The following is a 12,241-nucleotide window of genomic DNA, read 5'->3' on the forward strand; positions in this document are numbered from 1 at the left end:
TCTGATGGTAGTTTCTTTTGCTGTGCAGAAGCTCTTTAGTTTAATGAGATCCCATTTGTCAATTTTGGCTTTTGCTGCTGTTGCTTTTGGTGTTTTAGACATGAAGTCTTTGCCCATGCCTATGTCCTGAATGGTACTACCTAGGTTTTCCTCTAGGGTTTTTATGGTATTAGGTCTAACATTTAAGTCTCTAATCCATCTTGAATTAATTTTCGTATAAGGAGTAAGGAAAGGATCCAGTTTCAGCTTTCTACTTATGGCTAGCCAGTTTTCCCAGCACCATTTATTAAATAGGGAATCCTTTCCCCATTTCTTGTTTTTGTCAGGTTTGTCAAAGATCAGATGGCTATAGATGTGTGGTATTATTTCTGAGGGCTCTGTTCTGTTCCATTGGTCTATATCTCTGTTTTGGTACCAGTATCATGCTGTTTTGGTTACTGTAGCCTTGTAGTATAGTTTGAAGTCAGGTAACGTGATGCCTCCAGCTTTGTTCTTTTGGCTTAGGATTTTCTTGGCAGTGCGGGATCTTTTTTGGTTCCATATGAACTTTAAAGCAGTTTTTTCCAATTCTGTGAAGAATAAATATTTTTTTAAAAAAACATTTGGATGAGATCACCAAGGACGTGAACACAGACAGGAGAAAAGATCCCTGGGGAACTTTTGTAATTATTAGTTAGGGAAGCAGCCAGGGAGACTGAGAAGTTACAGTCATAGAGGTCAGAGGAGAACCAGGTGAGAGTGGTGTCCTAAAAAACAAGGGAAAAGGGTGTTTCAAGGAGAAGCAGGTGATCAACTTTATCAGATGCTGTTGCTGGACCTTGTGAAATTAGATCTGAGGACAGGCTATTGGATTTGGCATTGGAAGTCATTTCTTATTTCGATAAAGAGGGGTTTTGGTGGAGAGGTGAAAGCAAAAAGTTGATTATAGAGGGCTTAAAGAGAAAATGGAAAGAAAGAATTTGAGGTAATAGGTGTAGAGCACTCTTTCAAAGAACTTTGCTGTAAATGGAAGTAAAGAAATGGAGTGGCGACTGGAGGAGGAGGTAGATCTATAGAGTTATTATTCTTACCTCAATTTCCAGTGCAACCAGATGCTTCACTTTATATCCAAAACACTTCATAGACATTTTTCTTTAAAATGAGTGGAAGAAAGTGGTCTGTTTTGTCTTTGGACACTCCAACATTTAGTGGTTGGGGAGATGAGGAAGAATCAGCAAAGGAAAGTGAGGTTAAGTTTTGGAGTAAAATAAAAGGAAAGTTTCAGCATATTATTTGTAGTAGTTCCAGGTACAGCTAGTATTAAAGGAAGGCATTCCTTGACATGTGGGATGAACTAACTTTACAGAGTCACACAGGTCTTTTGAATGCAGGATGTCTGAACCTTTTTGTGCTCATGTGCCTGTCTAGCTCTAAGAAGGGTGGAACAACATGGAGCGGTACATTTGCAGCTTTTGCCCATGCTCCCGCACTGACCCCTGCTGTTTTTAAAGAGAGAGCACTTCCCAGGACCCGGCAGAAGTCAGCTTGAGAAATGCTGCTTTCTGGGTTGCAGTGCCTTAACAGTTCTTTGGGTGCCTTAACAGTTCTTTGGGGGCACGGGTCAGATCAGTAAGTCAGGAAGCACAAGATTTTGACAAAGAGAACTTTCTTCAAATAAGTTGTTGGTGGTTTGTATTTTTCCCCTCCAAAATTCCTCACTGACCGATTAACTGAGATTCTCAGGAAATTGTCCATTACACAAATGGAGACTGGCCTCATTCTTAATGATAGTTTAAGTGTTAGGCTTTCATTTCTTTTCAAATAGAAGATGCTCTTTTCAAACTATAGTAAGATTCATGTTACCTGACAGCTTACCAACCAGAAGACCATAAATGACATTTTGGGTTTCACCTAGTACAAATCATCAGAATGTTGAGACCAGGTTCCCTATGAAGAGGAAACTGGGCTGTCTTGACTAAGGAAATGGTGACCCAGAGCCTCCCCTTACAGACCTGAAAGGAAACCCTCAGTAGTAAAACTCTGTAGAATGTCAAAATCAGAAAGAACTCTGAATATAACTGAGTTGAAAGTTATGTCTTTACCTACAAAGACATTGAAACCCAGAAAGCTAGTGATTTCCAAATCCAGAAACTATCTAATCTATCAACAGAGAGTTGAGGCTCAAACCGATTTCTCTGAGTCCCAGAATCGTCTTGAAATTTGTTGGTAAGATTTGTGCCAGTAGCCTCCCTGAGCAAGCCTTGTTTCACCCTGAAAACCTGCTTTTCCAAAGCCTCCTGCAGTTAGAGGCATGTCTCTTAACAGAGCCAGATTTAGAATCCTCCTTCATGGTAAGTCTTCAGGGGAGTCAAGATAGCCCTAAATTTGGAGTGCAGAGGCTTTCATTCACAGTTTTCCACTTCCTCTCTGACCATAAGCAAACCACATTACCATTCTGAGTCTCATTTGTTATTCTTTTTTTTAATCTGGAAAAAAATAGGTATAGTATATATCTTTCTGTCTGACGTGGTATTTTGAGGAGATCTCATTGTTGCAGAAGCGCTATGGAAACTAAAGCATTATGCAAATATAGGGACTTATTGTTAAGGTTTCACAAGGAACTAGTTTCTGCATCCTGCAAAGACACAGTTGCATTCAGAGCAAGATCCATGTGTTTCATTCTTCTGTTCCCCCATAATAACTTGCAGAATAAATATTTGTTAAATAATGGAGCACTTTTATCACCTGTAGCAAGAGGGAATATTCATGATAATTCTCCACGTAAGTGGTGGAATAATAGATACTGTGGAGCTTGCCATGTTTATGTGAGTATCTTCACAGGGCTTTTAACCTAAAAATAGGAGGGAACTCTTATCTGATGTTGCCTCTGACTGAAGTATGGTGTCAGTGAGCCTGGTGATAGTAAGAACCAAAGTGACCTTGAGGCTGGTACAACATGCTGCTCTCATCAGACGGCATTTTAATCTTATTTTAAGGCTCCTTAAACATGATATGTGTATGTGAGAAAAATAGAACTTTTTGCCCTCACATATCCCTGTTTCAGTGCTAACAATGAAATTTACCCGAATGTCATCTTTGTGTTTCATCCACATTTGCTAGTGATCTTTTATGGCATCCTTGTTTTCAATGTGGAGAATGAGGTATGAGTGACACACAGTAAGATGAATAACATATGGCATTCCTTTCTCATTCTGTTGATATTTCTGATTGGTTGGTTGAACTTGGAAATTATATCTTCAGAATTGCTCTGGCCTATTTAATACTTTTAATTTAAGACAATGAGAAAATAGAATTAATACTTTTTTTTTGATTCATTAACAATGTATACACAAGCTAAATGAAGTCAGCATCAGAGATTGTCCAAACTCTGAAAGGATGCTCTAGAGACCATCTAACCCAGTCTTCATTTTCCATTGCCCAGCATCACACAGGCTTAGTAAGTGGGCATCCAGATCTTTTCACCTATAGTTAATGGATTTTTATTCTATAAAATATACACATTATTCCAGACTATATTAAGAAGGTTCATGTGAAACTGTCAGCTAGTTGAGTACATCTGCTTTCAGGATGAAGTCTGAAGACCAAATTCTATTTTTAGAGCAGTTAACTACATTCCAAGGTTTAATGCTGCACACAAAGAATGCCTAGAATATACTTATTCACAAATTTGTGTCTCTTTGAAAGACAGCTCTTAAAAAGCAATGGGCAGGGAACTTCTGGGAAAAGGATGGGGGTGGGTGGCAGTATCTCCTGATTCAACTCATTAAGACAGAAAAAAATTTAAAAGCCCACAGTAGAAACAAGACAATAAAATCCAACCAGACACACTTCCCCAGCCCTTCTCTTGCCTTTCTCTCTGGACTTAGTCATTTAAGGTATATCACATTTGTGGCACTAAAAGAAAGCTGAGGGCAGTGGCTCATGCCTGTAATCAGCACTGTGGGAGGCCGAGGAGGGCGGATCATGAGGTCAGGAGATCGAGATCATCCTGGCTAACATGGTGAAACCCCGTCTCTACTAAAAATACAAAAAAAAAAAAAAAAAAAAAAAAAAAAAACTTAGCCAGGTGTGGTGGCAAGCGCCTGTAGTCCCAGCTACTCAGGAGACTGAGGCAGGAGAATCTCTTGAACCTGGCAGGCGGAGGTTGCAGTGAGCCGAGATCGCGCCACTGCACTCCAGCCTAGGTGACAGAGCAAGATTCCGTCTCAAGAAAAAAAAAAAAAAAAAAAAAAAAGCTGAGGGTGACTATTATCATGTCAGGCAAGAATTCACAATGCAAGGATATAAGGTAATACCCAGCTCACAGTACAATCTCACAGTACCATATTTACATTGCCCACGTAGTGTTGAATACAGAAGAGAAGCTTAACTTGTTGTTAAATGGATTTTTATTCTATAAACTATACACAATATTCCGGATTCTATTAAAGTTCATGTGACATTGTTAGTGAATGAAAAATTAGATGTTTGCTATTACTCAGCAATCTGAACAGTAATAAAGAATTAACGGGAGAAGGGAAAGTGGCAGAAAAAAAGGATCTCTGTTTCTTCAGAAGTACGTGGTAACATCCAATTGAGCTGAACACACTTGTGTCTCAGGAGGCTCGAGTTTTTCCAGGAAGGAAATGCCCATGCAAACAAGTTTACCCTAGTGTTTTTCACGTTCCTCCTGGTGTGGGATTTGTCAGAATGTTATTAATGCAGCATAACACAATAAACGTACAAGACTCAGGACCCCCATTTGACTACTGTTTAAGTTGCTCATGCCTCCACTGGTCTCTATCTGGAAGCGGACTTTTTAAATTAAGTCATGTGCAGTTTTCTTAGAAACCATACAAGAGCAGTTTCTAAGGTGGTCTTAAAAGATCTTAACATTGAGTATGAATGATAGGAAATTTCAGCTATTACTTAGATTGTGATTAGATTATCAGGTAATGATATACTTTCTATATTACTTTTAATTTTCTTATTTTAGAATCTTTGAGCTAAAATTTTTTAATCCAGTGTATTTGATTTTATAAAAAGATATAGCCCTAATAATGTTGGCTTTGAACAGTCAGTTTAATTTATAAGTTGATAGTTTTTCAAGGGGTGTTAACCTCAAGAATCTGTCTGTGCTTCTCTGGGAATTAGCAACAAAGCAGCAAATTATAACTACACGGCCAGTGGATCCCATTGGTGTGGAGCTGTGTGCATCTGACAATCTAGAGCTCCATCTCTATTCTAACAGCACCATCACTTGGAAGGTGGAAAATTTTAGTTAGTCAGTACTTAAAAAAAATCTAAGTTTGTTTTGTTTTGTTTTGAGACGGAGTCTTGCTCTGTCGCCCAGGCTGGAGTGCAGTGGCATGCAAGCTGGGCTCACTGCAAGCTCCACCTCCCGGGTTCACGCCATTCTCCAGCCTCAGCCTCCCAAGTAGCTGGGACTACAGGTGCCCACCACCACGTCTGGCTAATTTTTTTTGGTATTTTTAGTAGAGACAGGGTTTCACTGTGTTAGCCAGGATGATCTCAAACTCCTGACCTTGTGATCCTCCTGCCTTGGCCTCCCAAAGTGCTGAGATTGCAGTCGTGAGCTACTATACCTGGCCTTTTTTTTTTTTTTTTTTTTTAGAGGGAGTGCTGGAGTGCAGCGGCACAATCTTGGCTCACTGCAACCTCTGCCTCCTGGGGTCAAGTGATTCTCTTGCCTCAGCCTCCCGAGTAGCTGAGATTTACAGGCATGCGCCACCATACCCAGCTAATTTTTTTGTTTTTTTTAGTTTTTAGTAGAGATGGGGTTTTGCCCTGTTGGCCAGGCTGCTCTCGAACTCCTGACCTCAGAGGATCCGCCCACCTCAGCCTCCCAAAGTGCTTGGATTACAGGCGTGAACCACCCGCGCCCGGCCAAAAAAATCTAAGCTTAATCTTTACTATGGCAAACTAGTGTGACTGACTTTTCAACCAAACAGATTGGTCATATCAGTTAAAACACTTAAAATGTTTTCCTTTTTTTTTTTTTTTGCCTGAGCACAGGGGACTTTATTCATGGCATACAACAGGGTGAGGCTCCCTAGAACCCTCCCTCTTCAGGGTGTCTGTGTGGACATTGTGTGGAGGGGAGATTCTCAGCGTGGTAGGGGACTGAGTGTGGACAGGGACTCCCAGCAGCTGAGGGTCTCTTCCTTTCATGATGTCACTGGGGCTGGTGGTCCAGGGATCTTACTCCTTGGAGGCCATGTGGGCCATGAGGTCCACCACCGTATTGCGGTAGCCAAATTCATTGTCACACCAGGAAATGAGCCTGACAGAGTGGTTGTTGAGGGCATTGCCAGCCCCAGCATGGAAGATGGAAGAGTGGGTGTCACTGTTAAAGTTGAAGGAGACAATCTGGTGCTCAGTGTAGCCCAGGATGCCTTTGAGGGGCCCTCTGACGCCTGCTTCACCACCTTCTTGATATCCTCATATTTGGCAGGTTTCTCCAGATGGTAGGTCAGGTCCACAACTGACACATTGGCGACGGGGACATGGAAAACCATGTCAGTGAGCTTCCTGTTCATCTCGGGGATGACCTTGCCCACAGCCTTAGCAGTGCCAGTAGATGCAGGGATGATGTTCTGGAGAACCCCACAGCCATCATGCCACAGTTTCCCTTGGGGCCATCCACAGTCTTCTGGGTGGCAGTGATGGCGTGGACTGTGGTCATGAATCCTTCCATGATGCCTAAGTTGCCATAGATAGCTTTGGCCAGGGGTGCTAAGCAGTTGGTGGTATAGGAGGCACTGCTGACGATCTTGAGACTGTTGTCATACTTCTCATGGTTCATGCCTATATGAACATGGGGGTCTCAGCAGAGGGGGCAGAGATGATGACCCTTTTGGCTCCCTGCTGCAAGTGAGTCCCAGCCTTCTCCATGGTCGTGAAGGTACTGGTGGACTCCACAATGTACTGAGCATCAGCATTGCCCCATTTGATTTTGGTGGGATCTCACTCCTGAAAGATGGTGATGGGATTTCCATTGATGACAAGCTTCCCATTCTCAGCCTTCATGGTGCCGTGGGATATGCCATGGATGGAACCATACTGGAACATGTAGACTATGTAGTTGAGGTCAAGGGAGAAGTCATTGTTGGCGAGAACATCTACTTTACTGGAGTTAAAAGCTGCCCTAGTGACCAGCGCCAAATCCTTTTACTGTGGCCTTCACCTTCACCTTCACCAGGGATGTGGCTAGCACTGCACGAAAAGATGTGGCTGTCTCTTGAACGGGAGGAGCAGAGAGCCTTAAGATTCTGCATGTTTATATAAACATAGCCTTAGAATGGTCTGTTTCACTCATTTACCCACTCAGCATTTCCAGAGTGGTGTGCTTCTATGTGAAACACATGGTCAGGTACAGGGAAACTGAGATGTATGTTAACACAAGCTTCTGCCCATAACTGACTTTCAATTACAGAAACCTGAAAACTCAAAACCAAGACTGGATGAGAAGGGCTCATATGGGTGCTATAGGAGCTAGAAGAGCTTCTAAGTTGAGTTGGGTGCCTGGTCAAGGCTTCCCTTGAGAAAGAGCCAGAGAAGGGTGTTAGAGACATGGCGTCCAGCAAGGAGTGGAGGGAGATGACCCAAAATGGATGTCTGCTGCTTTCTCATGTATCATTTTAATGTGTTATTTCCCATTGTTCCAAATTCCTATAAAAGTGCATTGCTATTTAAATATGGTAAAGGTACCTTATTAAGTTCTTCTGCTTGTGGGATACTCTAGAGTCTACCTAGTCCTTACCCATTTGCTCAATGTAAAATAGTTTATTGCATTTTTTATGCCGACATCCTGGTTTGTTGTAGAAAGTGGTCCGTTTTTAGGCTAAAGAGAAATTTAAACTCACTTCTCTCAAAAAGAACTCTGGAGATAAGTTCATATAAAACATTATCTTCAACAGCTCCCACTGTTTATATGATTTGATGCCCCACTGAGCCGCCACAGGAAGCTTCAAACACATCTTGGCTCACACTTTTTCAGACCAAGGTTACTTGTCTTCTGATGAGACTCCCCAAGGTTTCAGTACTTAGGAAAAGCTCGTTTAGAGAAACAAGTAGAGAGGATTGCCTGAAGTTTATGCAGCCCCTCTTTCTTCTTAGAAATTCCAGGCATTTATCTATCCTTGGATTAAGCCAGATCACCAAAATGAGGAATTCTTGACTGACCCCATCCTGACCCCTCATGAAACAGAGTGAAGTGCTTACTGTCTTCTACCAGAGCCTCCAGCCCCAGCCTCCTCTGAGTGATGTTGTAACACTCAGCCCTACAAAACTCCCCGTTGTACAGCTGATGTCTTCACTCAGTCCCTAAACACAGGGCCCTCTTTACAAAGACCTATAGGAGAAATGACTCCTTGGTCTCAGTGCCAGGAACAATTGTTCTCATCCAAGCAATGAGTTTGCTGTGAGCTTTATGCTACATGAACCACCAACCTGATCTCTGTTGCTAGGAAACTGAGAGACAGGGCAGCAGGCTTGCCTCTGGCACGGGTACCAAACTTCTCAGCTTAGATTTCTTTGTTAGCCCCACTTCCGTCTTTCCCTTATTTTGTAAGCTCTTGTTTTTCTTCTCATTTCCTCTCCTATTTTAGTCTATTGAATTACCTGAGTTTTTGTAAGCTACTGAAATTCTTTAAGGAATAAATTTGGGGTATAAACATGAATTAAGTATCCTTAGTTACTCTGTTTAGAGGACAAAACATATACAAATTACTAGTTTTCACATAACAACTATACTCAATAGAGCTGGCATTAAAACTGCTACTCTTGTGAATATGACTGAACTATACATTCTGTGTCAGGGGTCTTGACTAACTTGGTCACCTCTCTATCTCAGTTGCTAGTGCTGTGCTTGGCATGTAGCAGATGCTCAGTACATATTTCCTCAGCGATTTGAACAAACGGTCTTTCAGTAACTAAAGTTTACCAGCGGTACAGTCTGTGGCTGCTCAGAAGCAAAGTGAAGGCCTAATGCTCTGGTGTTTCCTCTACCTTTTTTGGACACGGGTTGGGGTGTAGGACACTGCTGACCCCCCCTGATGCTCTCCTGTCTCTGTCTCTGCAGACTCACATTTCAAGACTCCCTCCCGGTGCGGTGGCAGGACAGTCCGTGGCAATCGAAGGTGGGGTGTGCCGCCTGGAGAGCCCAGTGAACTGACACTTCGGGCTGAGTGTGAAGCGTCTGAGAGGCGTTTCAGAATCTGAGCTTTTTGGGATTTTTAACTGAAGTTGGCTGTTTTATCTTTCTTGTTTTACAATTCCTATTGCAACCTCGTGCACTGCTCGAGACACAAGTGCTGCTGTAGTTAGCGCTTAGTGACACGCGGGCCTTTGGCGGGTGAGCGGGACTGTGTGTGTGTGTGTGTGTGTGTGCACATGTGTGCGTGTGTGTATGTGTGGAGTATGTGTGTTTGCTTCTCCCTGGATGAAATAGAAACTCCTCATTGTGTGACCAGGAATGGTTAAATCATCTTTACAAAATGTGTGCTTTAACTGTTTACAAGTAAAACCTAAAGTTGCAGGAAACATTTTTTATTTCATAAAGAGGTACCAACTGTCGCTGATGTAATGTGTCAGAACTGAAGAGTAAATCTACTTGTTTAAATGACTTGACAGTGGTAGTGCTTCATTTAATAACAGTGATAAGTAATAAAATGTTTTTATTTGTTAACCAGTTTAAGTGGATCCGGTGGTAACTTAAACTGTTGTTCTCATCCCTTATACGGGGCATTTTTCTTTAACAAAGAATGGTTTCAGTGAAACAATCTAGCAGAGAATTAATGTCAGAACCTTTTAAAATAATAGTCTGATTGATACAGTTTGTACTTCTTTCATCAAGCTTTTCTAAGCTTAAATATTGCATAGCTTCGAGCTGTATGGACTATATTATGAAAGAATATGTAAAGAGAACATACAGTAATGCACAGTCCTTAATTTGTGTATAATGGAATGTTATTTACAATATAACACTGTAAATAAGAAAGCAAAGTTTATGGGAAAATTCAATATTATCTTTGTTTTTGTTTAAATATATTTTTAAGATAAAGGCACAAAAATAAAAGAAGTGTATTACTGGGTATAGTATGTGACTCCTCTTCTCAGACTAATAAATTATCTTTTGAATCCTTGATTGGACAGTTGTTATTTATTTTGTTTATAAAATGTTCTCCCGGAAATCATACCATTATTCATCTTGCTGTTATTCTAATTGTTCCAAGGCCAGTCTTACGCAGTTAAAGAAGACACTGGCAAGATGAAAGTTGAACTTAGTACATGACTGAATGGTCAATAATGGAAGTCCCAAAATTTCTGTTGCAATTTGATAAAAATAACAAGGAGAAGGAATAAGAACACTTTGCTTTGAAAAATTGTAGTGGCAGCTAAAAGCTCGATAGTTTCAGTTGATAAATTACTTCTAAATGTTGTATTCAGGGATTCTGGAGCCACGTAAGAAAACCAAGACTTTCCTTTTGATTTTTTCTTTTTAATGTAAGAAGTAGTTATCAAGAAGATACTAAAGATAGACTCGCTCAAGGGGAGGAAGTTCCCTGCACCATGTAATCATGGCTCTGGGCGGTAACTGATAAAGCCCAGATAAAATTATACACTTGACATCAATGTATGGCCAAATTATAAAGGAAAGACAACCAAAATGGAGTGGGTGTAAATATGAATAATTTGAGAGTTGCCGATTTGTATTCCTGGTACAGGCAATTACATTTGTCTTGCTGTGCTCTCATAGACAGGTTGGTGCCATGGTATCTGTTTCTCATTCTTAATCAGGCTGAGAACTTAGTGAGAGATGGGCTGGCTGGTGGGGAGCCTTTGGCTTCAAAAGCTTTCAAAGACCTGTTACCTGTTGGCAGAGATTTTTCAGGAACTGGATTGGATCACATAAAACTATCAGGACACTTTGGAGTCTGAAAATTGTCTGACCAATTTCACCAGGAATGCCACTTCTTTCATCTCCTTTTGCCTTTTCTCCATTTATATTTAAAAGTCTGAGCTTGTTAAGGACCCCTTTTATTAAGAGTTTAAAAACTGGCCAGTATAAAAGAGTACAGCCTCTCCAAGAACAGTTTGTCAAGACTTTACTCTCCAATTTTCTAAACTTTTTTAAAGGAATATTGTGAAGCCAAGAGGGGGAACATAGTGATATTCAGAATCATGGAGGCAAAAATGTAACAGGTAATATAAGTTCCTTCCTTATCAGATCAGATATTAAAGATCAGCTACTGGAACCAGAGAATACTGAGAGATGTAAAGTCAAACTTCATTTCACACTAGAGTAGAAAAGGTAGAAACAGATAGGGAAATAACCTCATTCTCTAGTCTGGCTTATGTCACCAAGAACCTGAAGCTGTGTATTAAGTTGCCCACTTTTAACATGGATACTTTTAACTATGGGCCTATATTTGATTTCTTTGTAAGGTCTGAGTGCTGGATATCTGGTTCTCTTGAGTACAATTAAGCCTAGTCTGGATTCCTCAAGGTGGTCACTGACCTAGCTCTGGGTTTGGAAACAGGGGCATCTCCAGGGCTTGGTGAGGAGGCAAGAGCATGTGGTTTTGCTTAAGGCACCTGGAGTGCCTGTGCTGATTGGGCTGTCTTGTCAGCTCTGCCACTGCTTTCTCTGCCTTCAGTATGTCTGCCTATGGCAGGCCCTTTCTTACCTTCTAATTACCGCTTCTGAATGTGAACTTGATGTGGAGAAAGGAAAACACTTATACTCTGCTGGTGGTGATGTAAATTATGTCAGCCACTGTGGAAAGCAGCCTGGAGATTTCTCAAAGAACTTAAAATGGAACTACCATTCAACCCAACAATCCCGTTACTAGGTATATACCTAAAGAAATGTAAGTCATTCTGCTGTAAAGACAATACATGCGTATGTTCATTGCAGCACTATTCACAATAGCAAAGATATGGAATCAACCTAGATGTCCATCAGCAGTGAACTAGATAAAGAAAATGCGGTACATATACACCATGGAGTACTACACAACCATAAAAAAGAACGAAATCGGCTGGGTACGTTGGCCCATGCCTGTAATCCCAGCACTTTGGGAGGCCAAGGCGGGCGGATCACCTGAGGTCAGGAGTTTGAGACCAGCCTGGCCAACATGGTGAAACCCCATCTCTACTAAAAAATACAAAAATTAAGCTGAGTGTGGTGGTGGGTGCCTATAATCCCAGCTAATTGGGAGGTTGAGGCAAGAGAATC

The 12,241-nt window shown here is 41.3% G+C and overlaps 1 protein-coding gene and 1 pseudogene across 40 annotated transcripts in view; one reads left to right on the forward strand and one right to left on the reverse strand.

The window, feature by feature from the left end:
* TASP1 (taspase 1) overlaps positions 1 to 12,241 on the forward strand; it is a 443,904-nt gene that overhangs the window by 249,692 nt on the left and 181,971 nt on the right. For 38 of the 40 annotated variants that reach the window (XR_012419142.1, XR_012419143.1, XR_012419138.1 and 35 more), the window contains one exon: positions 9,083 to 10,147. The exons of 1 other annotated variant lie outside the window; for it this stretch is intronic. Coding sequence is in view for 22 of the 39 variants with exons in the window: in XM_074004753.1 (XP_073860854.1) it covers positions 9,083 to 9,175 (93 nt within the window). In the remaining 17 variants the exon portion in view is untranslated. Of the gene's footprint in view, positions 1 to 9,082; positions 10,148 to 12,241 lie in introns of those variants that run through there. One more of the 40 variants, XR_001493978.3, reaches the window with a different exon arrangement.
* Positions 6,202 to 7,574, reverse strand: LOC107131053 (glyceraldehyde-3-phosphate dehydrogenase pseudogene; annotated as a pseudogene).

This window comes from Macaca fascicularis, chromosome 10 (genome assembly GCF_037993035.2).
Source record: "Macaca fascicularis isolate 582-1 chromosome 10, T2T-MFA8v1.1".
Classification (NCBI taxonomy): domain Eukaryota; kingdom Metazoa; phylum Chordata; class Mammalia; order Primates; family Cercopithecidae; genus Macaca; species Macaca fascicularis.